We start from the raw sequence: 24,568 nt of genomic DNA on the forward strand, positions 1-24,568 counted from the left end.
CGAAAGGGATAGTCGAGGATGTGTTGGTAATGGTTGATCGTCTAATATTTCCAGCGGACTTTTACGTGCTAGACATGGAACTTGAAAATCAAGCTGCTCCTATCCTTCTGGGTAGACCCTTCATGAAGACAGCTAACACTAAAATTGATCTAGCAAGTCGGTCGCTCACTTTAGAGTTTGATGGGGAAGTTGTTAGGTTCAATATCTACGAAGCTATGATGCATCGTGCGAATGATAACTCTGTTTTCTCTATTGATGTACTTGATCCTATTGTGCATGAAACGTTTGATATATGTGGGATTGATTCACTGAAATCTGATGAGCATGATATGATTCTTACTAGTAATGTACACGAGGAACGAGCACAATTAGATGATCCAGGTACCCGTTTGGCCGGTGGGCCCTCGTTACTAACATGCTCGAGCAAGAAACCGCTCCCTTCTGTTATACATGCACCCACCACTGAGCTGCTCGTCGAGGACCTGCTCGTCGAGGAACGACCTTCGCACCTGAAGTACGCTGGAGAGGAGTACGATCCGGGCCCACCATTTGACGAGCAGAGAAAGTTACTTGATCCGGGAGATGAAAAGAGGATTAGGAAGAGACGAGGCGTGAAATCCTATTGGGTGAAGAAGAAGAGAGAGCTCCTTGATGAGTCAGCCTATGAGGATCCAGAGACGGTCACCTAGAAGTGGACCGGGTCGAGCCACGACGTTAACTACGGCGCTGCGCGGGAGGCAACCCGTGGGATTACTACTAACATTTCACCCTTTATTTTTGTTTTGTTTTTGTTTCTTTTTCTAGGAAAACCGCGGAGCTAGCATGTAGGAAGCCATCGGAGGAGTAAAACAGACAGCAACCTCCCAGAACGCCCTGCTCGTCGAGACACACTCATCACGATCGAGATCCCCTCCCAGTTCTCGTCCAACCAATGCGCGACGACGGGTGATTGGGGTTTCCTCGTCTTCTTCCCTTTTTATGGTGTCCTCTTTTGCTGCATTGAGGACAATGCGCGATTCAAGTGTGGGGGAGGAGTTGACTTGTTTGGGTGCTCTCGGCTGGTGTTTCTATGGTTTTGAGTTTATTTCGCTGATGTTTTTCGATCAATTTACGAGTCTGTACCGGATAATTCTTGAACCTTTGCTTATTATTGTTAGAAAAAAAAAAGAAAAAAAAAAAGAAAAAAAATATAAATGAAAAAAAAAATAATAATAAAATATATATATAAAAAGAAAGAGTAAAAGCCGGGCGAGTAAGAAATGACTTTATGCAAAAGGGGGCGCCCAATGAAAAAAAAAATGAATAAGATGTTCCTACCACTTTAGAGAATTCTGGTGAAAACCCGAAAGGGCGCCGGATTATATTGTTTGTGATTATTTGACTGCTTGGTTAGATTGATTACATCATTTATTGGCGTTGGAGACATAAGAAGGGAGTTGAAGGATTGTCTCGGGTTTTAGGATTCACCAAGGAGGGATAAGAAGTTAGTAATTGGCCTTTTATTCTTCTATTTCGAGCTGATTGACATTCATACTTCACATGCTCACCCTTTCACTATTTCATCAGATTTACTACACACTATTGGCGGTTGTATTAGATTCTAGGATTAGATTTCTATTTCTCGGAGTTTGATGCATATTGTTGTGGTTGTGCTATGCGGATTTCTTGATTAGGATTGGTGGTTGTGATGTGTGGTTTGAGGTTATTGATTAGTGGTTTAGGACATCATTTGAAGCGGAGGAATAAGGAGTGTATTGAGCGAGTGGGTGACTCGGTTTTTCATTTTTATATTGCCCTTGATTCCCCTAGCCTTAGAGGAGATTAGGATTCCCACTTGTGCTTAACGCACACCACTTGGTTTGATTGGTTACTATTATGGAGTGGTGACATATGAAGTGGAGATATAAGGAGGGAAAAGGGTAGGTCATCTTGGAGTGATAAGAAGATAGATCGGAGTTAGGATAGTGCTCGATTACACTCGGAGTTTGGAGTTATAGTCGCTAGTAGAATTCTCCCATACTTACTGTAGACCTTTGTGCTTATAGGGGGAGTGAGCGTTGTTTTGCTTACTCGAGGACGAGCAAGGTTTAAGTGTGGGGGAGTTTGATAGGAGCTTATATTATGGTGTTAACCGGCGACTATTAGTTAGGTTTAGTTGTGTTTAGGTGCTCGACGAGTGGGAATTCCGGAATCTAGGTTAGGAGTTCATTTGTAGATTCGCGGAATGCTCGTGAGCGTTTTTATGACTTTTGTATTGGATATCCCGCTGGTGCTCGTCTTTAGTACATTCAGGATGGAGCTAGAGATACTCGACGAGCAGGACCTACGCGGGATGGAGCTAGAGATCCTCGACGAGAAGGATGAGCAGAAGCCTACGCAGGATGAGCAGGAGCAGAGTAGGAATATACTCGACGAGCGTTGGAGAAGCTAAGAGGCGAAGCCGAGCTACCTCGAAGATTCTGTAGAGTTCAGCGTAGGAAGACCTCGTCGAGGAGTTGCATATGATCTATTCAGGGAAGAGCCTCGACGAGGAGTGAAGATCTGGGTAGAGGATCTACCAAGAGAAAGCACGTCAGAAGTTTCTGTAGAAGACCTCGACGAGGAGTGAAGATCTCGGCCGGGGATATTCAAGAGAAAATACATCAGAAGATCTCGACGAGAAGTGAAGATCTCGGTCGAGATAGGAGTGATCAGAATGATGTAGATCCTCGTCGAGCAGTGCAGGATATTTCGGCCCGGGCGTTCTCGCGGGCCGGTTCGGCCCGTAGCACAGAATCTATACGGGAATGGTGTTATCTGCGGGATTACTTTAATATTATTTTATAAGGTTTCCATATCTTATTAGGATTTATTTTATAGGATTTCCATAGGTTTCCATATCTGTTAGGATTTGTTTCGTTTATTTTATTCCTTTTATTTTAGTTGAAGACTATATAATAGATAGCTTAGGTTAGAAAAGGTATTACGTTTTATTTTGGGGCTTACGTATTAGTTGAAGATTTTGGAGGCTGCTTGGGAGTTCATCATACAGAGTTCGTTTTTCTACCTTCATCCATTGTTATTCATGGCTTCTATGGCCATGAGTAACTAAATCCATTGTAGTTCACTTCCAAGTTGAAACCTTTGTTCTTAGATTTGTTGTGAGAATTCAAACTCATATGTTTTAGTTTAATTTAACGATTGTTTCATAATCTCTTGTGCTTTACATGTTATTGTTTGATCTTAATTTTATCTAGAGTGCACGCTAGGTTTAGTTATTATCATTCATATTGCTAGGACTTGACAATTCTATTTGAAAAGGCTAGACCTTTAGGTAGCAAGCATGATTTACATAGACTATTTGCGAGTGTTTATTGTGTAGAGATTATGAACTTGTGTCGAGTATCGGCTATTTGCCAATGGTATTGCATGAGCCTACTTATCTTTGATCTTTATGCTATTGAGCTTTTGAATCTTGGGATTTCCTTGGTTATTGCTTGCAATAAGGGTTTCTAGGAATATTTGGACTAGTTGCTATTTACGAACAAAGAGTAGGACAACTAAATTAAACAATATGAACATATGTTAGTAGAATTCGATGATCAACAATCTATCATGAACATTGTGTGGATACGAAGGTAGTGAGCTCATTCTCCCAATCATTGTCACAACAATCTTTTGCTGCTTTCTTTGCTTTAATTACGTTAGTTACGAACAACCACAAACCCCCCCCCCCCTTTGGTTACGTTCTAGTTGCATAATAGAAATAAACTATCACTGACTCTCTTGGGATTCGACCCCTACTTACCACTTACTAGTGGAATCTGAGTTGGGACTTTACTTTGACCGTGGGGATCACGACAATCTCCACACCGTCAATAATATATAGTTCAACGAGTTGAATAATGAATCACTTGAAGCCCCCAAATACTCGCTTGAACATATCTGAGTCTCACTTGAAATTATATATGTAGTTGTTCCATGAATGAGACTCGCTTCGAATAAAGCTTATCTAGGTAAAGTATAGCTTGATTTCTTCGTTTCATCCCTGAAGGAGATAGAAAACTCCTTATTTTTGAAATCAGAGTAGCTTAAGATATGACTCTGTGCCTTCTACTCTGCATTCCAACCTTTAAGATAAGATCAATCTTCTTTTTTCAATGAAGCATTGACTTCGTAGGAACGTTAGAGCTCGCGATTCCAGAACTAGAAGGTAGAAATTTCATCTTTACAGTATTAGGAACTTGCTCATAATAGATGTTATCGTTAAGATCTAGCACTTGGTGAAGCTTACCATTGGAAGGCATTCCTTGTTGTGCTCTAGCTTGTTTGTGCTCGGCTTTTGAGGGCCTAGTACATACACATTGAGTCTTAGAAGACTCGCTCGGGTCAAGCTTGTCTTTCTCAAGCCTCGCTTGATCCATCTTACCCTTAGATTTAGTCTTAATAGACTTTTAGGGCTTTTTTCAAGCTCTTTTAAACGCTCACTCTCATGCCTTGAGTGACCATTGTTTCCATAGAAAGTGCAATAATGGTTATATCTAATATACCCATATTTGCCTTGTCCAGGACGAAATGTCTCTCGTCGTGTAAGGCTAGAAGGCTGAGTGTTCGGAGGAAATTGCGCTTGTTTTATAGAAATGTTATGCACTTTCTCTCCGTCAAACCATTGTTTTCCCGAGCTAGTCTCTTCTCTAGAACATTCACTTTGCTTTGTAACTATCAGTTTTCAGCTCTACAGGAGTGAATTTCCTTGTCTACCTTAATTATTTTATCATGTAGCTTGGCAGGTATGGGAAGTACCTGAGTTGGATGAGTCATGATTGTTGAAACCTAACCATGGTCTAGCTTTCACGAAAACAGTTTGATTAACAGTTTTAGTTTCCACAGATGCAGCTAGATTGTCTAAGTTAGTCAAAATTTCATCAATCGTCTCCATGATATTTGAGTTAGTTCTTTGGACAGAAGCTAAACCCTTGCCTTTACAAATCCCACAAAATTTGGTGAGGAGAACAGGCTTTGAAGACAATTGTTTATTTAACTCAGCTATTTTCTCCCTTAGATCATCAAGTTCTTCTTGCTGAGATTTAGTCTTAGAGTAAACATCATCATGATCCAAGACCCACTCACTTAAGAGATCAACAAGGGTAATGTTATAACAAGGGCAATTTCCTTGTTCTCCATGATTCAAATGAGAGTGATGAGCTGAGAGATAATAGATATGATAATCAATGAATACGAGCAACTAGAGCTCTGATACTAATTGTAGGTTTTAACGTGATATGGATCGTATCAAGTAGCTTGAATCGACTAGTTCTTATTAAAGAGTAGCCCAATCAACTCGCTTAAGTGTTTTAAATATAAGAAAGTTGAAAAAACATTTAAGCTAGTCTAATCTCCAAGTTAAACACAACAAGATAGTAAGCTATTATGTTAGAATTGTGGAAGGGGAGATTAGTTACAATACTTTTAACTTAAGATTGTTAGATGATAAGTTCGGCTCAAATGCAAGGATTTTCCAAGGTGAGAACCCTAAGGTTCTACTAAGCTTGGATAAAACTCATCACTAATATATTATATTAATCAAGAGTAATTACAACACTTTGTATACTCTCTCTCAACACAATCTGCGTTTAGCTTAGTACAAGTAATCCTTTCCACTCTCAAGGTGATTTAGACAACACTCTAACCTCACGCGAACTTGCCAAAGAGTAGATTTCCTCTAGCTAACACTCTTTCCAATTCGATTTTTCTTTCTCCTCTCAGCAACGAGGTTATCCTAAGCACTCAGCTCTTTAGCTTTCTCTCCTGAAGCTTTTAGCTCTCTTTTTCTCTTCTCATCTCGTGTGCCTAACATCACCTATTGCACATATTTATAGAATTCCTAAACTTATCTGCCAAATAAAGCAAATCTATATCCTATGGCAATGAAGAAGTCCATGATGGCAATCTGTGTGATACATCCTTTCCTTGGAGCGCATCAACGATCCCACGCATTTTGTGCCACTTCTCTTGAGTAACTGTTTTGTCCATGTTGGCGATCCTCTTCACACCCTCTGCGATCCCTTCATTTTTCCATCTTGGCGATCCCCGTTCATCACTATCCATAGGTAGAAATTCCTCTATCCCCTATCCTTAGCTTCTCGGTCTTCCCTTCACTGCGCCCGAATTCACTACGCGCTGGTGCAGGATTCCTTGGTAGGACTCACTTTTTGGCATTTGATTACTTGTACACTCTCTCTGAGATTGAAGCGTGATTCACTAGCTCGCAACGACTCCTTCGCCTTAGCTAGTCCTTCCGTCTTCACAACTCATCACTTGTGTCTTTATATCTTCTCTTTATTCTTCACACTGCCTTGGCGAGACTCGCTTTCCCCGGTAGACCTAAAGCTAGTCCACACATGGACTCAGCTAATCCGTTTGTATCAAAGCTACTCTCCTAACTCCTCAAGCTATTCCTGGAAAGCTTATGACACACAATGGATATCAAATACTTATGTTTATCATCATCAAAACAAGTGGAAAGATTGAGCTAGCTAGTTCCACATTCTAGCTCAAACCAACTGAAACCTAAAACTCAACACTTTAAAGGCTAATTTTCGAATGCAAAAACAAATTTCCTAATCTATTGTATTCGAGCTTATCAGAAATCTAACAACATATTGAACCTAAACCATAGAATCTAGTAGAATCTTAACCGCTTCCTTAAAAGGTGCTTATTTCCAAACATAGGAACCAACTATGGATTCTTTCCTTATTTGTATGCTCGATACCCTTCATCTCTATCGTTTCGTTCCCTTGGCGTAAAATTTCTTCTGTCAATCTCGTTGGTCCCCTTGAGCACTATAAGCGTGTTGCTTTTCCTTGTGATTATTCTTGTTGTTTCCCTTAAGCGCTATCAACACGATCCAAGCTCCTTTGTTCCTCTCTTTTACCCAAGATAATCCAGCTACTTTACCTTAAACATAATTCCAATAGAAGCTCTGTCATAATCCTATAATGTCTCACTCAAGTTAGATTGATAGCATGCATTTTAGTCTAGTTTAGGTCATGTTTATTTCGTCTTAGTAGAGTCGTTTTGCATCTTTCTAGTCTTGTTTTATCTTATTTTCTTAGTTTTCTTCGTAGAGTCGGTATCTACTCCTTTGTTTGATGATTACAGATGATTTGGAGGCATTATTATTGGGGTTCAAAAGTATCCATGAAATGGTGTTTGTGTCAAAGAATAAGAGAGGCGGGAACACAAGGAAGAAGGGCTCAAGGAAGGACGGGAGCAAGCCAACGATGCGGTGTTCGAGTGAGCCACCCCAGAGGGATACTCGGCCCACTACTCGGGCGAGTATGAGGCCGAGTATCCACCCTGCGCCACCATCTCAGAGGCTTACACGGCCCATTACTCGGCCGAGTATCGGGCCGAGTTTGGCCCCCCTTTTCCGAGATTTGGTGTTTTGACTTGGAACTCTTGGACTTCTTTGGGGGTTACTTTTGGATGACCTTTGGAGAGTTATAAAAAGGGGTTTTAGACCATGTTTAGAGACCATCTATCCACCTCCCTCTCTATCTCTCTTTCGTTACTTTCAAAAATCTAGTTTTGCAATTTGTGGAGATTATTGAAGATTTCTCAAGGATTAGAGTTTTACGTTCTAGATTGAATCAAGTATTTCTATTATTCTCTTCTAGATTTATGAATTTCTCTATTCTTATGATGTTTTTGATTGATTCTCCCATTATGCATAGCTAGATCCATATTTCTAGGATTGGGGTGATTCTAACAATGAATTGATAGATTATCTTCTTGTGTTTGTCTTTGAAAGCATGGATTCTTGTTTGATTCAATTCTAGGGTTCTTATTGAGATTGAGATTATCAATTAGAATTCTATTAGGTTCAGTCTTAAAGGAGAGACCTATAGATTTCAATTAGACATAGCATGAGTCTGAAAGGAGATTGTTTATGTTGGATTACCTAGAATTGAACCCGAATAGACTTGTTTGTTCTTGTGGAGATCTAAGTAATCATAGAAATCTAGGTTAGGTTGGACTTAGTTGAGCACGAAAGTGGATGTTAACCCGATCTAGTTCTAGTTTCTAAGTGCCTATTAGTCTATGCTTGATTTAACTTTGCACGAAAGTGATTGTTAGTTGGAGTTTTAGATACGTCTACTATTGTCTGAAAGGAATTAGTAGATATATTTGATTGCTTACCGTCAAACAAGTCCATGCTACTATTTGATAAACGCATCTTGTAATCTACCAAGGAGTTGTTGCGGTGATCCTTGATCCTAGATATTTCTCATTAACATATCCTTCCAAAAGTTGTGTTTTCTTATTTTCGTAGCATAATCATCCAATTCTCTTATTAAGACTTAGCTTACCAGTTTAGTTACAAAAGATACTACTTTGTCCTCGTGGGAACGACACTTGAAAAGCTACAATTGATCCCATACGCTTTTGGGTAGGTTTAGCCCTATCAAGTTTTTGGCACCGTTGTCGGGGACATTAGCTAGTATCAGTTGTATCCTACAACTGGTTCGACTAAGTCTCTTGTGTTATTTGATCCTTTTTTCTTTTCTTTTGATCTCAAGTTTGTTACTTTCTCATGAGAAGATTCTAAGCGCTAATAATCTCAACGACTTTGATCCTGAAACCTGAGCGTGCTTTTCACTTGAGAAGGAGACAACAACATGATCTTATTGAACAAGAGATGACTGGGAATGGACATCAAGATCGGCCGATTAACTCCCTAGATCAGCCACGTATGACATTAGGTGACTATGTGACACCTAATCGCCGAGGGCAAGTTTCAGGTGTGGTTCGACCTCCCGTGACCGCTCGTAACTTCAAGCTCAAACCCTCTTTGATCAACATGGTTCAACAAAATCAGTTTGGGGGTTTGCCGTCTGAGAATCCGCACCTACAGTTGGCCACTTTCACTGAGCTTATGGATATGGTAAAGATCCATGAAGTGAGTCAAGATGCACTATTCTTGCGCACATTCTTGTTCTCTCTACGAGATAGAGCAAAGGCTTGGTATAATGCTATACCTCTTGGCTCTGTTACTACTTGGGATGAGTTAGCCAATGCATTTCTCACCAAATATTTTCCTCCTAAGAAGACTGCCGAGATGAGAAATCAGATTTTAGCCTTCCAGATGAAAGATGCTGAGTCTCTATATGAAGGTTGGGAAAGGTTCAAGGAATTGTTGATGTTGTGCCCTCATCACGGGCAAGAGAAGTGGACTTTGCTACACGTATTCTATAATGCAGTTGACAGTTCTACCAGACTCATTATTGATGCTTCAGCTGGAAGTAGAATAATGTCAATGGATGTTGAGGAAGCATGGAATTTGATCGAAGATACCGCACAACATTCTCATTATTATAGTGATGCTCGGTCATATCCTAAGAAAGCGGCCGGGATGTATGAGGTGAATGCTGATAACACCAACAAGCTCAAATTGATGCTTTGCAGCAAGAGATCAAGAGGCTGAATTTGGCGGTTCAAAAATCCAAAGAGTATGGGGTTGCTTCATCCTCTCGAGGTACGTCTAATGTGGTTTGTCAGTTTTGTGGAGAGAGAGACCATAATATTTCATCATGCCAACAATTCAGAGCTCAAGGTGAGACACAAGGGGATGCCAACTACATGAGCAACTTCAATCGGGGTCCTAGGAATGATCAAGACTCAAATTCCTATAGTTCCGGTTGGAGGAATGAAAACCAAGCTTGGGGGGGGGGGAATCAAGTTGCACCTAGACAACCTCCTGGTTTCCAACAACGTCCCCCTCCACCACAAATTCAAGAGCGTTCTCAACCATCCGATGAGTATACACTTCAACTAATAATGAAGGAGCTTCAGAATATAAACAAGAAACTGGATAGTCATGATAGCTTGCATGTTCAATATGCCAACAATGCTCCTAGACTTCATGGTCATCTTCCGGGCCAAACCGAGGCCAATCCAAGAGGGGAGATCAATGTTGTGTCCTTGAGAATTGGAAGGCCACTTGAAGATCCTAAAGAGGTAGATCTTAAGAAGAAAGGTGTTGCTATTGATGATCTCGAGGAAGCTAAGGTTCAAGAGAAAGAGGAGAAGGAAGAGCCGAAGTATGTGCCACCACCACCTTACAAGCCTCATCTACCTTTCCCCACAAAGGAGCCCAACCTCAGCTAGAACACCAATTTGGCAAATTTGTGGAGGTGTTGAAGAAACTTTGCATCAACATTCCCTTCACCGAAGCTCTCAAGCAAATGCCAACCTATGTGAAATTTTTGAAGGAGATCCTATCCAACAAGAGGAACCTTGATGAACACCACACCATTGCTTTGAACCAAGAGTGTAGCGCTATTATCCAAAATAAGTTGCCCCCTAAGCTTGAAGATCCGGGCAGCTTTAGTGTTCCTATGGTGATAAGGAGGAGTACCTACCAGGATTTATGTGATTTGGGTGCTAGTGTGAGCATCATTCCTCTATCCATATGCAAGAAGCTTGATTTAGCAGAGCCTAGACCGGTGAAGATGACCTTACACATGGCCGATAGATCTACAACACGCCCGGTTGGTATTTTGGAGGACATTCCTATCCCAGATCGGCAAGTTCTACATCCCGATTGATTTGTCCTAGATATTTCTGCTGATTCTCCTATTCCAATAATAGTGGGACGACCCTTCCCAGCTACCGCGGGTGCTCTTATTGATGTGAAGCAGGGTGTTCTCTCCTTCAATATTGGGGAAGAGAAAATGGAATTCAACCTTCCTAAGGTTGTGAAGCAGCCTGCTTTTGAGGATGATGTTTATAGCTTGGATATGGTTGAAAAAGCAACCCAAGAATCCTTGATGGCCATTTTGATTGATTATCCGTTGGAGTATTGCTTGAATAAGAGTGTGACCGAAGCTGACAATCTAGAGCTACTTGCTGATGTGCTTTAGAATTGGAATCTAGTAATGAGGTGCATGACACCGTATTTTAGACCCTATCTAGTGAAGACGTCTCCCCCATGGAGGAGACTCAAGAGGCACCAAAAGTGGAGTTGAAGACTCTCCCATCCAATTTGAGGTTGAAGGAGGATCTTGATCCGGGGGATAGTTGCCATCTTCTCCTTCTACCTAATGAGGGGAGATTTTCTCACAAGGGTGGACCTCCTCCTAAACCACCTTCACAAGAGTAGTTCCTAGTAAGTATTTCTCTTCCTTTTGCTTTTTAATTATGCATTGGGGACAATGTTAGTTTTAAGCTTGGGGGAGGGGAGTATTTTGTATTTTGCATTGCATGTAGGTTGTTTAGAATTGCATTTTTTTTGTTTTTTGCTTTTTGTGTCGGTTATCACTTTTCCCTGCATGTTCCTTTGGGAGTTCTTATAATGGTGCATTGACTGTGAATCCTTTTAATATGCTTTAGTTGTTAATATTACAATTGTATTATGATGATGATATGATTGATCACACTTTGGACATTGACCTGAGCATGTGAACTTTGATTAAGATACATTAGAACCGAAACTCTAGATAATTGTCCTAGTGAGCTTGTTTGCCTTTCTTGGACTACATTTACAAAGTACTCTTATTTCTCATGAGTGAACTCTCTTTGTTTGTTATCTCTAGAACTTGCTTCTAAATCTCTTTGAGACTGCATATAGGACTAAACGTGCATCATATTTTATTGAGACATTATATTTTTTATGAGCCCATATTATCCTTGACTACCCTTGAACTGATATCCTTCTCTTGTAGCCCTTTGAGCCTTATAGCCTTTCTTTGTTAGCTCCACAAAAGTAATCCAAGCTTATATTTATATCCTACCTATCTAGGGGATTGAACTTCTCTTTACTTTGTGTGGTTGTGAGACAAGATTGGGGGAATGGTAGATGATGGGGTGGTTAACGATGTTTGATTATAGAGCATTATCTTGTTGTTTATATCCAAATTGCTCCCTTCTTTTTCGTTACAAAGAAAGAAAGAAAATACAAAAAAAAGGAGATGAAAGAATAAGAAAAAAAGAGGAAATAAGTGAAAGAGAAGAAAAGGAGCAACAAATAAACAATTTGATAGATCTTGGGTTGGGTTGTGTATTTGTTCTTATTGTAATATCAATTGAGTTGGTGTTGTTTTCATATGAAGTTCATATCTCCTAGATTTTGCACCACATGGCCAAAAATTTCATCCATGCCTTATAGAGTACCTTGGCCCCATTACAACCCCTTGTATGTTTCATGATTGTGTTTTGCATTTTACCTAGCAGTGGAGATCTAGATTTGGTTGCAAGCCTATGGTAGTTAACATTCAAAGTTGAGATATAACATTGAGTGAAACACATACCTACATATCTGAGTGGTAGTGACATGTTCTATTATTCCGGTGAGGTCTAGAGTTGAGGAACTAATATATTATTGTCATTGATTGAGAAGCATGCTAGGAAGGGATTTGTTTTCTGTTTGATCTTTCGTTGTTATCCATCATATGTCACTTGGATAGATACCTCTTTGTATATTACTCGGATTCATTGACGTGTGCTTGCTTGGGACAAGCAAGGTTCAAGCTTGGGGGAATTTGATAGCATGCATTTGAGTCTAGTTTAGGTCATGTTTATTTCGTCTTAGTAGAGTCGTTTTGCGTCTTTCTAGTCTTGTTTTATCTTATTTTCTTAGTTTTCTTCGTAGAGTCGGTATCTACTCCTTTGTTTGATGATTACAGATGATTTGGAGGCATTATTATTGGAGTTCATAAGTATCCATGGAATGGTGTTTGTGTCAAAGAATAAGCGAGGCGGGAACCCAAGGAAGAAGGTCTCAAGGAAGGACGGGAGCAAGCCAACGAAGCGGTGTTAGAGTGAGCCACCCAGAGGGATACTCGGCCCACTACTCGGATGAGTATGAGGTCGAGTATCCACCCTGCGCCACCATCTCAGAGGCTTACTCGGCCCATTACTCGGTCGAGTACCGGCTGAGTTCGGCACCCCTTTTCCGAGATTTGGTGTTTTGACTTGGAACTCTTGGACTTCTTTGGGGGTTACTTTTGGATGACCTTTGGAGAGTTATAAAAAGGGGTTTTAGACCATGTTTACAGACCATTTATCCACCTCCCTCTCTATCTCTCTTTAGTTACTTTCAAAAACCTAGTTTTGCAATTTACGGAGATTATTGAAGATTTCTCAAGGATTGGAGTTTTACGTTCTAGATTAAATCAAGTATTCTCTTATTCTCTTCTAGATTTATGAATTTCTCTATTTTTATGATGTTTTGGATTGATTCTCCCATTATGCATAGCTAGATCCATATTTCTAGGATTGGGGTGATCCCAACAATGAATTGATAGATTATCTTCTTATGTTTGTCTTTGAAAGCATGGATTCTTGTTTGATTTAATTCTAGGGTTCTTATTGAGATTGAGATTATCAAGTAGAATTCTATTAGGTTCAGTCTTAAAGGAGATACCTATAGATTTCCAATTAGACATAGCATGAGTCTGAAAGGAGATTGTTTATGTTGGATTACCTAGAATTGAACTCGAATAGACTTGTTTGTTCTTGTGGAGATCTAAGTAATCATAGAAATCTAGGTTAGGTTGGACTTAGTTGAGACCGAAAGTGGATGTTAACCCGATCTAGTTCTAGTTTCTAAGTGCCTATTAGTCTATGCTTGATTAAATTTGCACGACAGTTATTGTTAGTTGGAGTTTAGATACGTCTACTATTGTTTGAAAGGAATTAGTAGATATATTTGATTGCTTACCGTCAAACAAGTCCATGCTATTATTTGATAAACGCATCTTGTAATCTACCAAGGAGTTGTTGCGGTGATCCTTGATCTTAGATATTTCTCATTAACATATCCTTCCAAAAGTTGTGTTTTCTTATTTTCATAGCATAATCATCCAATTCTCTTATTACGACTTAGCTTACTAGTTTAGTTATAAAAGATACTACTTTGTCCTCGTGGGAACGACACTTGAAAAGCTACAATTGATCCCATATGCTTGTGGGTAGGTTTAGTAGATATTAAATGTAATAAGTGTTTTTTATCATTAAAACTAAGGAGACAAGGGATATGAACTTAGTCACCCGTTCCTACAACCCAACAGAATTGCCATCAAGTTTATAATCATAAAGATTTAAGCTTGGATATCAAGGTGATCCACATAATTTTTCATTAAGAATGAGGTATTGAAGTTAAGGAGGTCAACTAATATTGTTTCATAACAAAACGCTATGTGACGATGAATAACACTTGTAGCTTATGTTGATTTAGAGCTACATTCATGGGTCTAAAAATAACGTTCTTTAATAAAAGCATTGATTTATATGTTACATACATTTAGAATATATGGTGTTTCTAAACGAAAGAAATTCAATTTCAATTTCAAGATGACTTCAAGACCATGTACTCACAAAATTCATCAAAGTGAATATATCATTCGGTTTGAGGTAAATAAGGATATAGATTGTGAAAAATATTACAAGTTCAAAAGGAATCATTTTCTGGTATTGTGTATCGAAGATAGACCGTTGTTGTCTTGTATAGATGTTAGCTTATAACATAAAACCAAGACATTTATCATTAGAAATTTTGAGATGAAAGCTTGGTAATGTGTCTTTTATTTAGATAAAAATATACTATAAGAATATTCTCAAGGCATCATCAAGTTGTCACAAAAGGGTCATATCAATAAAGCATATTCGACAATTAAGATTGTTAGTAAATTCAATTTTTACAGAGAATAAAAGATTTCACTCCAACCTATAGGAAAGAAGACATTTTAGAGATCATTAGTTTAATGTTGATTTTATTAGATACCACTATTATAGTTGATATATTTAAGAATATAGTTTCATGTTGGCTTGGCTAGTTATATTATTAAAAGTGTTATTTAAACACCTATAGCTACTTCTAGTATGGTTTGTACTAACTTTATCATTGGGTTGCACATATTGCATTAAGAGCCCTATAAAGTTATTTTCTGAGAATAAATTAGTATTCTTATTCTCCAAGAGTCATGAGAGCTAGGATATGGAGATATTCATTAACATCTAGATTTTATTAATGAATGAAAAGGTCAGGGTGATCAAGTTTTTTTTATATAGAACGATAAAGACATGCTCAATGACATCAATGTGTCAAATACGGCATTGCCTTCTAAAGTTATTAATAAATGTTGTGCTTATACAAATGTTGACATTCTTATAATACTTTGGTTTAGCGATAGTATCTATGGATGTTCTTTATTAGATTGTGCATAATAAAATTTCTAAAGTGTTTCATTATTTATGGCCTTTGAATTTGATACAGTTTTTTGGATTGATCTCCAAATAAAATAGGACCAGTTGGGAATAGATATGTTTTTGTAGTCACAGTACATGTAATTTCAATGTCACTCATCCATACTTGATCTATGTCATTGAATATGTTACTATGGTGATCTTGGTCGGTTTAGTTACGAGTTTTGTTTCGAAAGCCATCATGATCTCATGTTGGTATAGAGATTGACCAGATTGAAATAAAAATGAAGTTTACAAATTAACTCAAGATGCGTATACATGAAGTTTTGGATAATGTAATTGTTTTCTTCATATGTAGCCAAGTGGGTTATTGTTAGATTATTTAACATAATATTATATTGGCTTACATATTTATAACACAATTATATTTTATGGCTAGCTAATTCTAAGATATCTTAATTAAGTGACTCATTTCAGAAAAAACTTATAGACTTCTTAAACTGGTAAGGGCATAATGAGTGGAACCGGATTTAGGCCTAGTATTGTTAATGACATTCTTTTGGGCCATTATATATGTAGAACTCCTAGGTTATGGTCCTCAACACATCAAATCATTCAGCAGCCTCAATCATCTCTTCCCATAGAGAAAAGGCAAAACACATAGAGTAATCTAAAGTTATTTGATTGAGGAAGACGATAAGCACACGATTCTCGTTTATAGTCCCTCAAAAAATTCAATTACAGATATGGATTCAAGTATGTTTTCAATTGATTCTTAATAATCATAGCAATACGGTATAATAAGATGGTGGTGTGGTTCAGAAAAATATGTAATATGTATGGAAAAAAGTATTTGACACTGCTTCGTTGTTCATGTATTGAAAACATAGTATTTGCATTTCGAAACTGCATATGTGCTTTTTAAAAAAAAAAATCCAATGAAAAGATTGAAGTTCGTAGAATTAAATTTTGATAAAATAAGATCCATTTGCACATATATGACTATGCTAATTTAAATTTTGGTTCATAATAAACATATTTTATTGTTGGCTTATTTAATAAAAGTAGGTTAAAATTACAAAATCATCATCACAATCCAAAGACATCCCAAACAAGCAAGCGCGTTGGACCCTTCAACTCAATGACCGGAATTTATTCACATTTAAGGCATATTTTCGTCTAAAAATGGTTCTTACGTGAACCTATTCGATCTTATGTATATATACTACGTATTACACATTTTAAACTTTGCATTTATAAGGCACGCCTACTTTTTTTCAACTTTGTATCCGAGTCTACACACATTGAGAATGCGTGTTAATTAAAAATCATTCAAGACCAGAAAAAAATTAAAATAAACTTAAACATTAAAATTATGAACCGGTTTACCATACAGTCAACATGTATCGTGTATGAGTGTTAGGGATTTCAACACTCCTCCAAGATGTGCTTAGAACTCTCCAACATTCATCCTGGATGAGTATAAAAAACACTAACACTCATCTAAGATGTGTGTAGAACACTCGTACACAAATTAGGATGATTGTAGAAAATTCTTATTCTCATCCAGAGTGTGCGTAAAATACTCGTACACGAATCTTAGATGCGCGTAAAAAACTTAAGAAAATAATTGATAGAAGTTAATTCATGAACCGCCTTGAGATAACTGTCTTAGAAGGGATCTTACACGCATATAGATGCGTATACTATAAATCGTAGGACTGTGCAAAAAGACCGTGGACCAGAAAACCGGACCGGACCGAAAATGACCGAACATGACCGAAAATGACCAGATCGATCGGATCGGCCATATTCCAGTCCAGTCCCCGGTCCATGTTTTCAAAAATATTTTAAATCCCGGTCTGGACCGAACAGGACCGGGAAAATCAGTTCGGGACCGATTGGACCGACATTTTTAATAGATATATATATTTTTATTTTGTGTTATATATTTATAATTAAGATCTTTTAATAATGTCTTTTCAACAATAATAGAATAAAGTAATGAAACAAACGTAGTAATGTTGATAAACTATAGTAAATAATAAAAATAATTAATTTTTTTACTAAAATTAAATTTTAAGATAGTAAAATACATTTACTGGTCCATTACGGTGCAAAGACCGGAGTGGACCAAATCATACTGGTCCGGTCCGGTCCTCGGTCCTAACTTTAGAAAAATATCGGTCTATTTGACTGGATCGATCCGGAATTGTCGGTCCGATCCGATCTATTTACACACCCCTAATAAATCACGTTCAGACCGAATTTGATTTTTTAAATCTACACACATGAGAGTTCGAAAAAGTGGGTGCGCATATTTTACCTGTATTATACTTTACCTCTCTATTTATGCTCCCTAAACTTAGTCAATGTCCTATTTGATTGATAAGAAGTTGGAAAAAAATTCATGGACACGAAAAAAGTAAGGCTTAGTGATAAGCGTTGTTTAGTACAATGTTGGTAGCGGTTCTTAACGTCTTTGACAGGTAAAAGAGCAGAGATTTAGGGGTAATTCGGCATTCGGAGTTCGTATGGTACATTACATCATTTCAGAGGATTTTATCACGTGAAGGGAGAAGCTGGGCAGTGGCGCGACCGAACCGCTTCTGACGCAACCGCGCATGGCCTAGTAACATGTGCGCGACCGCGCCACTTGGTCGGGAACAACTAAGACATGGTGTGACCGTACCGAGTTTGGCACGGCCGCGCCTGCATTGGGCCGATCACTTGGATGGGATTCACGAGTTGCTACTTGCTTCAGGCCTTTCTCCTATCATTTCTAAGTTTTGAGTGTAGGCTTTTGATATATAATACTTAGGGCTCTCTCCATTATGATTATCAGTTATTCTTGTCATTTTCTACGTACTTTGGGATTATGTTTCACTAGTTCACTTTGCATTTCGTTGAATCGTTGAAACCTTCAGATCAACTTGGTTTGTAAGACATTCTATCGTTGTTCTAGTTGATGATTTGAATTGTTTCTTCTCTTGTGCTTTAATTGTTCATTGAATTGAATTTTGAGTATCTAGACTGGCCATTTGGATAGATTAGATTGATTCATATTGCTAGGTTTAGGTTTATCCTAGTTGGAGAGCCTAACCATTAGGTAGCATAAGCAATCGTGCGCTAGGACTAGTTGACCTTGAGATTGTAAAGAGTTGAATGCATGATTAATATCAATCTTGGATCAAGGATATTTCGTGCGCCTATTCATTCCCGAACTTACTGCTACTTGGTTGTATAATACTGATAGTTTCAGGGTTATAGACTAGTTACACCTATTGGGACTAGTTGGACCAATAGAGACATTTGAACATGATTTAGGACAATTCATATGGATGTTGAACTTAGGGAAAATAGATTGTCAATTATCAACCAGGTAATCATTTGTGTAGATGTTGATTGAATGAAGTGTGTTCTCTTAAGTATTGTTTACTTGAATTCATTAGTTAGATTAATCCATCGAACCCCCCCCCCCCCTCTTTTGGTTACTTGAATTGTCAATCGCGTTAACTACATAAGAATTGAATTCGTGACTCTTTGTGGGTCGACCCTTTCTTACCACTCTACTAGCTAGAGTAGTTGGTAGGTATTTTATATTTGATTGAGCATAGCAACACACGTTTTGTGGCTTGTCAAACATGGCGCCGTTGTCGGGGAGTCAAACTTTGATTCTTTTGTTTTTAATCTGATTGACCTTGGTGCTGACCTACACGGGTCAGCACCCGTACTACTAATCACCTTCTTGTTGAGCTAATTCAGGAAGGAAGAAGCAAATCTCAGGCAGAAATGGAGAACCAACAGAATAATGGTAGCGGCCGAAAATTGATTGATAAGATAAACTTCGACATGGCAGCAAAACATCATGCAGTGGTCTTACCGGCAACCCTGGGCGATGTGTCGGTCCAGATTAAAACCTTAGCTGATAAAGTTGCTACCCATTTGTCATGGTCAGTCCAAAGAGGATCCAATAATGCACCTCAAACAGTTCCACGACATTGCATGATCACAAAAACCCGTCAAACACCCCCGAAACCAGATCAAGCTGGGGGCATTCGTATTCACCCTGAGAGACGATGCACATGCCTGGTATTATCACCTACCGCAAAGGTCTATATCAAGCTGGGAGAAGATGAATAGGGAGTTCCTAAATAAATATTTCCCAACTGCAATGGTCAATGCGCTTAAGAGAGAAATGTCACACATAGTACAACGAGAGGCAGAATCTCTTTATGACTATCTGGGGCGGTTCAATTGGTTGGTTGCAAGTTGCCCTTTACATGGATACGATGAGGATAATTTGGCAATCTTCGTAATTAACGAGATGCTCAATTCAGAAAGAAGGATGGTGGATGCCGCTTGGGGCATGAAAGTTCTTCACAGAAGCACTGAGGAAGCCATGTAGAGACTGCGTTATATGGTGAAAAAGCACCAGGAGCGACGAAACAACCCCCATAGAGAAACCAGAGAGCAAGAAAAAACCCGCAAATGAGGCGGATGAAATGCAAAAGGCTGCAAGTGTCGAGCAGCGAACGACGGATCCATCTGCAGAACCAAACCCTGGTATGGCTGAGGTTTTCAAGATTTATGTTGGTCTAACACAAATGGTTGATGTTATAGAAGGTACCATGCCATCTCCCACTTATGAAATGGCAAGCTCAAATAGTATAAATGTGAGTGCAACAATGCTAAGAAGTGGGAAGAACTTGGATAGGGCCCCTATGACGGAAGAGAAAGATATTGCCACAAAACCACAGGCGCGACCGATCCCTAACACACGCGACCGCGCCCAAGAGCTGTGCGGACGCGCCAAGGAGGTGACTTTTACGGAAGTTAGTGCACGACCGTGCTCATACAGAGCACGACCACGCCACCCCGGTTGTTGACATGGAGCATCCAAAATCGACACAATCAACACCACCACCCAATAACGCAGTGATTTTAGGCTACGCCAAATCAAATATGTGCCCCCATACTTTCCACCACTTGGATCCCAAAAGCCTCCAGGAGCTTTCCCCGAAGCGCTGAGAGATACAAGGAGGCCAGAAAATGACAAGGAATTGTTTGAGATTTTTAGCAAGTGTGAGGCGAACATTCAGCTGCTCAAGCTGATCAAGAGTGTCCCTCGATACACCAAGTACTTGAAAGTGTTGTGCACGGTGAAAAGGAACCAGAGGTTGAGAGGACATTAGAAAATCACGTTAAGAGAGCAAGTGTCGGTCGTGGTACAAAGGCCGATGCCCAAGAAGCACAGTGACCCTGGAATGGTAAGCATCCCATGTCGTATATGTAAGAATTGCTTTCAAAAGGCCATGTTAAATCTAGTTGCATCCATTAATATGATTCCATACTCCTTGTACAAATTGTTAGGATTAGGACCCCTACAGGAAACTGGAATAGTGATTCAACTGGTTGATAGGTCCACGGTATACCCCAAAGGAATAGTTGAGGACGTTTTAGTTATGGTTGACAAGCTAATATTTCCTGCTGATTTCTTCGTCTTCGATATGAAACATGATGGGCAAGCAGCCCCCATATTGTTAGGTAGGCCCTTCATGAGAACAGCTAACACTAGGATAGATCTAGCTAGTGGGTCGCTCACATTGGAATTTGATGGAGAGGTCGTTGAATTCAATCTTTTTGATGCTATGAACATGCTATAGAGGATGTTGTCACTATTTGCTCCCTTGATATGCTTGACTCTGTAGTTCAGGATTCCTTCAACCTAACTGGTAATGATTCTCTAAAATCGGACATAGAAAATATGTTTAACCATGACCTGATATAGATATGATGTTAAAGAATCTTAGTGCAACTGATGTGCATTTGGCCGGTGGGCCCATGTCGCTAACATTGGAGAGTGAAAGACTTCTCCCCTCTACTGTGCAGGCACCTAAGATCGAGCTCAAGCAGCTACTGGGACACCCTAAAGTATGCCTTCCTGGGCGAGGGGGATACCCTACTGGTAATCATCTCTAGCAAGCTATCAGAGAAGCAGGAAGAAAAACTAGTGGGAGTGCTAAAGGATAATATTGAGGCACAGAGATGGACAATGGAAGACATTAAAGGAATCAGCCCCTCCACATGTACGCACCGCATCTTGTTAGGTGAAGGAGCAAAACCCTCTAGGTAACAACAACGAAGGCTAAACCCACCAATGATGGAGGTAGTCAAGAAGGAAGTGTTGAAGCTTCTACAAGCCGGTATGATTTTCCCAATCTCAGACAGCTAGTGGGTAAGCCCAACGCAGGTCGTCCCTAAAAAGGGAGGTATTACGGGTTGGAAAACCAGCAAGGTGAGTTAGTCCCAATGAGAGCACCGACTGGATGGCGAGTTTGCATCGATTACCACAAGCTGAACGTGGTAACCAAGAAGATCACTTCCCACTTCGTTCATCGACCAGATGCTCGAGAGATTGGCCGGTAAACAATACTATTGCTTCTTGGATGGGTATTTGGGGTACTTTCAGATCGCCATCGCTTCAGAAGACCAAGAGAAGACCACATTTACATGGCCCTTTGGCACTTTTCATACCGCATGATGCCATTTGGTTTGTGTTAACGCGCCCGAAACCTTGTAACGCTGCATGGTGAACATCTTTTCAGAATATATAGAAGATTTTATAGAGGTCTTCATAGGCGATTTCACAGTGCACTGGGACAGCTTTGATAACTGCCTGGGTCACTTGGCCCTCGTACTACGGAGATGTGTAGACACGAATTTGGTGCTCAAATCGGAAAAATGCCATTTCATGGTGGAGCAAGGAATCATTCTAAGTTATATCATCTCGGCTAAAGGGATTGAAGTACACAAGGCCAAGATAGACGTTATTCAATCCCTACCTTACCCCAACAAAGCTAAGGATGTGAGATCCTTCCTGAGACACGCAGATTCTGCTGACCTTTCATCAAAGACTTCTCCAAAATATCAGCACCCTTGTGCGAACTTTTGAAAAAGGAGGTGAGTTTTGAGCTAACCAGCGAATGCAAGAAGGCGTTTGACACATAAAGACCCATCTTACGAAAGCACCCATCATCAAGGCACCGGATTGGACTATCCCATTCGAGATCATGTGTGATGCTAGCGATTATGCAATTGGAAGTCCTTGGTCATAAAGTAGGAAGAGCGATGCATGTAATCTACTACACCTCTACCACACTAATGGGGTACAGCGGAACTACTCCACCACCGAGAAAGAGCTGCTAGCCGTTGTTTTCGTCCTTGAAAAGTTCAGACAATATTTGTTGGGCACCAAGGTAATCGTCCATACGGATCAAACAGCACTCCAGTACTTGATAACCAAGAAAAATTCAAAGCCACGACTCATTCGGTGGATTCTATTATTGAGCGAGTTTGACGTGGAAATAAGGGATAAAAAGGGTTCCGAAAACTTGGTGGCGAACCATCTAAGCAGAATCATTCAAGACGAAACAGAGCCTCGAACTCCAATCCTCGCGGATTTCCCAGACAAAAAGTCATACAGACTATCCACGTTGTCGAGCATTATCACGTGTGAGGACCCCGAAGTGGCGATTTTAGCGCTCAAGTCATTCATACCTTTGTTCCTGGATGTAGTGAGCTACATTGTTCGAGGAGAGTCCCCCGCCAAATTATCTACATCAAAAAGGGACAAGACCAAGCCCGAAAGGAAATTGTACATTTGGGACGATCCATACTTGTGGAAACACTGTGCTGACAGGATTATCCGACGATGTCTCCCAGATAACGAGTTACGATTTGTCCTAACTTTCTGTCATTCACATGCTTTTGGCGGTAACTTAGGGGCTAATAAGTAGCCAGGTAGGTGTTGAAAGCAGGCTTCTATTGGCCGACCATCTTTCGAGATGTTTATACCTTTTGCAAAGCATGCGACCAATTTCAGAGGGTCGGAAAGATATTCAGAAGGGATGAGATGCCACAAACACCATTAGTCTTTTCTGAGATTTTAAATGTCTGTGGTATTTACTTTATGGGGCCTTTTTCGAACTCCAATGGGAATATATATATTTTTCTTACGGTGGATTATGTTTCCAAATGGGTGGAAGCGAAGGCCACCAGGACTGATGACTCTAAAGTAGTGGCAGGTTTCCTAAAGGAACATATATTTTCTTGCTTTGGAATTCCAAATGCTATCATTAGTGATCAGGGAACCCATTTTTGCAACAAGACAGTGAGCGCACTATTGAAGAGGTACCACGTCACACAAAGAATCTCCACCGCTTACCACCCTCAATCTAATGGTCAAGCGGAGTCTCCAACAGACAGATCAAGGGCATTCTGGAGAAGCGGTAGCTCCAAACAGGAAAGACTGGAGCTCATGGCTAAACAACACCTTATGGGTCTACCGAACTACATATAAGACGCCAATTGGAATGTCTCCATTCCGGTTAGTATATGGGAAAGCATGCCATCTTCCAGTGGAATTGGAACACAAGGTGTGGTGGGCAGTGAAGAAGTGTAACAAGGAGATTGATGAGGGCAGGATACATGAGGAGGATGCAAATCCTCGAATTGGAAGAGATACGTAAGGATGCGTACGAGAATGTGGTGATCTATAAGGAGAAGACGCGAGCCTGGCATGATAAGCATATAATGCGGAAGAACTTTAAAGAAGGGGAGAGAAAGTCCTGTTGTACCAATCTCGGCTGCAACTCATCCCGGGAAAACTATTGTCCCACTGGAATGGGCCATACACCATAGCTCGCACTTATCCTTACGGCGTGGTTGATCTCTATGACCCGGAAAAGCACAATGTATTCAAGGTAAATGGCAAAAGGATCAAATTGTATCAAGAAGGGTTCAACAAGTAATACTTAGAAGAAGCGGCTCTCGAAGAGTTGGGGGACGAATGATTAGAAGAAAAGTATTAAGTCTAGTCGAAGACTTAAAAACACGGTGTTGCTCGGGACGCAACCTGAGGTAATGCTTATTGTTTTTCCCCTTTAAAAATGATATGAATGGAACTGGAAAGAAGACGTGCCCACGCTACAACGCGCGCGACCGTGGTCCATGTTTTGAAAACGGCATGCGACTGCTCCACTTGGTGCGTGACCGCGCGCCTCTTCGGTCACCAAGCGCAAAAACACAAAAAATAGAAATAAATAAATAAATAAAACAAACACATAAACCATCTTCTTTCCCCTCTCTTCATTCACCCTTCACAAGAACTCAAACCCTAGCCACCTTTCTGCTCAAGAATCCCACACCAAATCTCACTATTTCCTCTTCATTCCTCCCCAAATCTCTACATACATACTCCTCCATTCTCCTTCATCCTAAATCCTCCCCAAATTCCCCAAATTTCATATCACCCCAAATCCGACAACCTTTACTTCAAAATCAATCCACAAGAGGCCAAATCCACCCTCCTAGCACCTA

The 24,568-nt window shown here is 39.8% G+C and overlaps 1 protein-coding gene across 1 annotated transcript; it reads left to right on the plus strand.

Moving 5' to 3' along the window:
• Window positions 1-22,279: 22,279 nt before the first annotated feature.
• On the plus strand, window positions 22,280-23,549 carry LOC141248904 (uncharacterized). The gene is made up of 3 exons (XM_073669492.1): window positions 22,280-22,306; window positions 22,447-22,957; window positions 23,203-23,549. The coding sequence occupies exons 1-3, from the start codon at window positions 22,280-22,282 to the stop codon at window positions 23,547-23,549; spliced, it is 885 nt and encodes a 294-aa protein (XP_073525593.1).
• Window positions 23,550-24,568: the final 1,019 nt, after the last annotated feature.

Source organism: Phyllobates terribilis, unplaced genomic scaffold (genome assembly GCF_046119375.1).
Source record: "Phyllobates terribilis strain yellow unplaced genomic scaffold, ASM4611937v1 Scaffold_4150__1_contigs__length_64532, whole genome shotgun sequence".
Taxonomy (NCBI): Eukaryota; Metazoa; Chordata; class Amphibia; order Anura; family Dendrobatidae; genus Phyllobates; species Phyllobates terribilis.

Excerpts from the sequence above, each read along its gene's own strand:
- LOC141248904 (XM_073669492.1), top strand. The coding sequence starts at position 22,280 with ATGCAATTGGAAGTCCTTGGTCATAAA. Across the intron at positions 22,307-22,446 it reads TGGAAGTCCTTGGTCATAAA|GTAATCGTCCATACGGATCA; the intron begins GTAGGAAGAGCG and ends TTGGGCACCAAG. Across the intron at positions 22,958-23,202 it reads TTTCTGTCATTCACATGCTT|TTACGGTGGATTATGTTTCC; the intron begins TTGGCGGTAACT and ends TATATATTTTTC.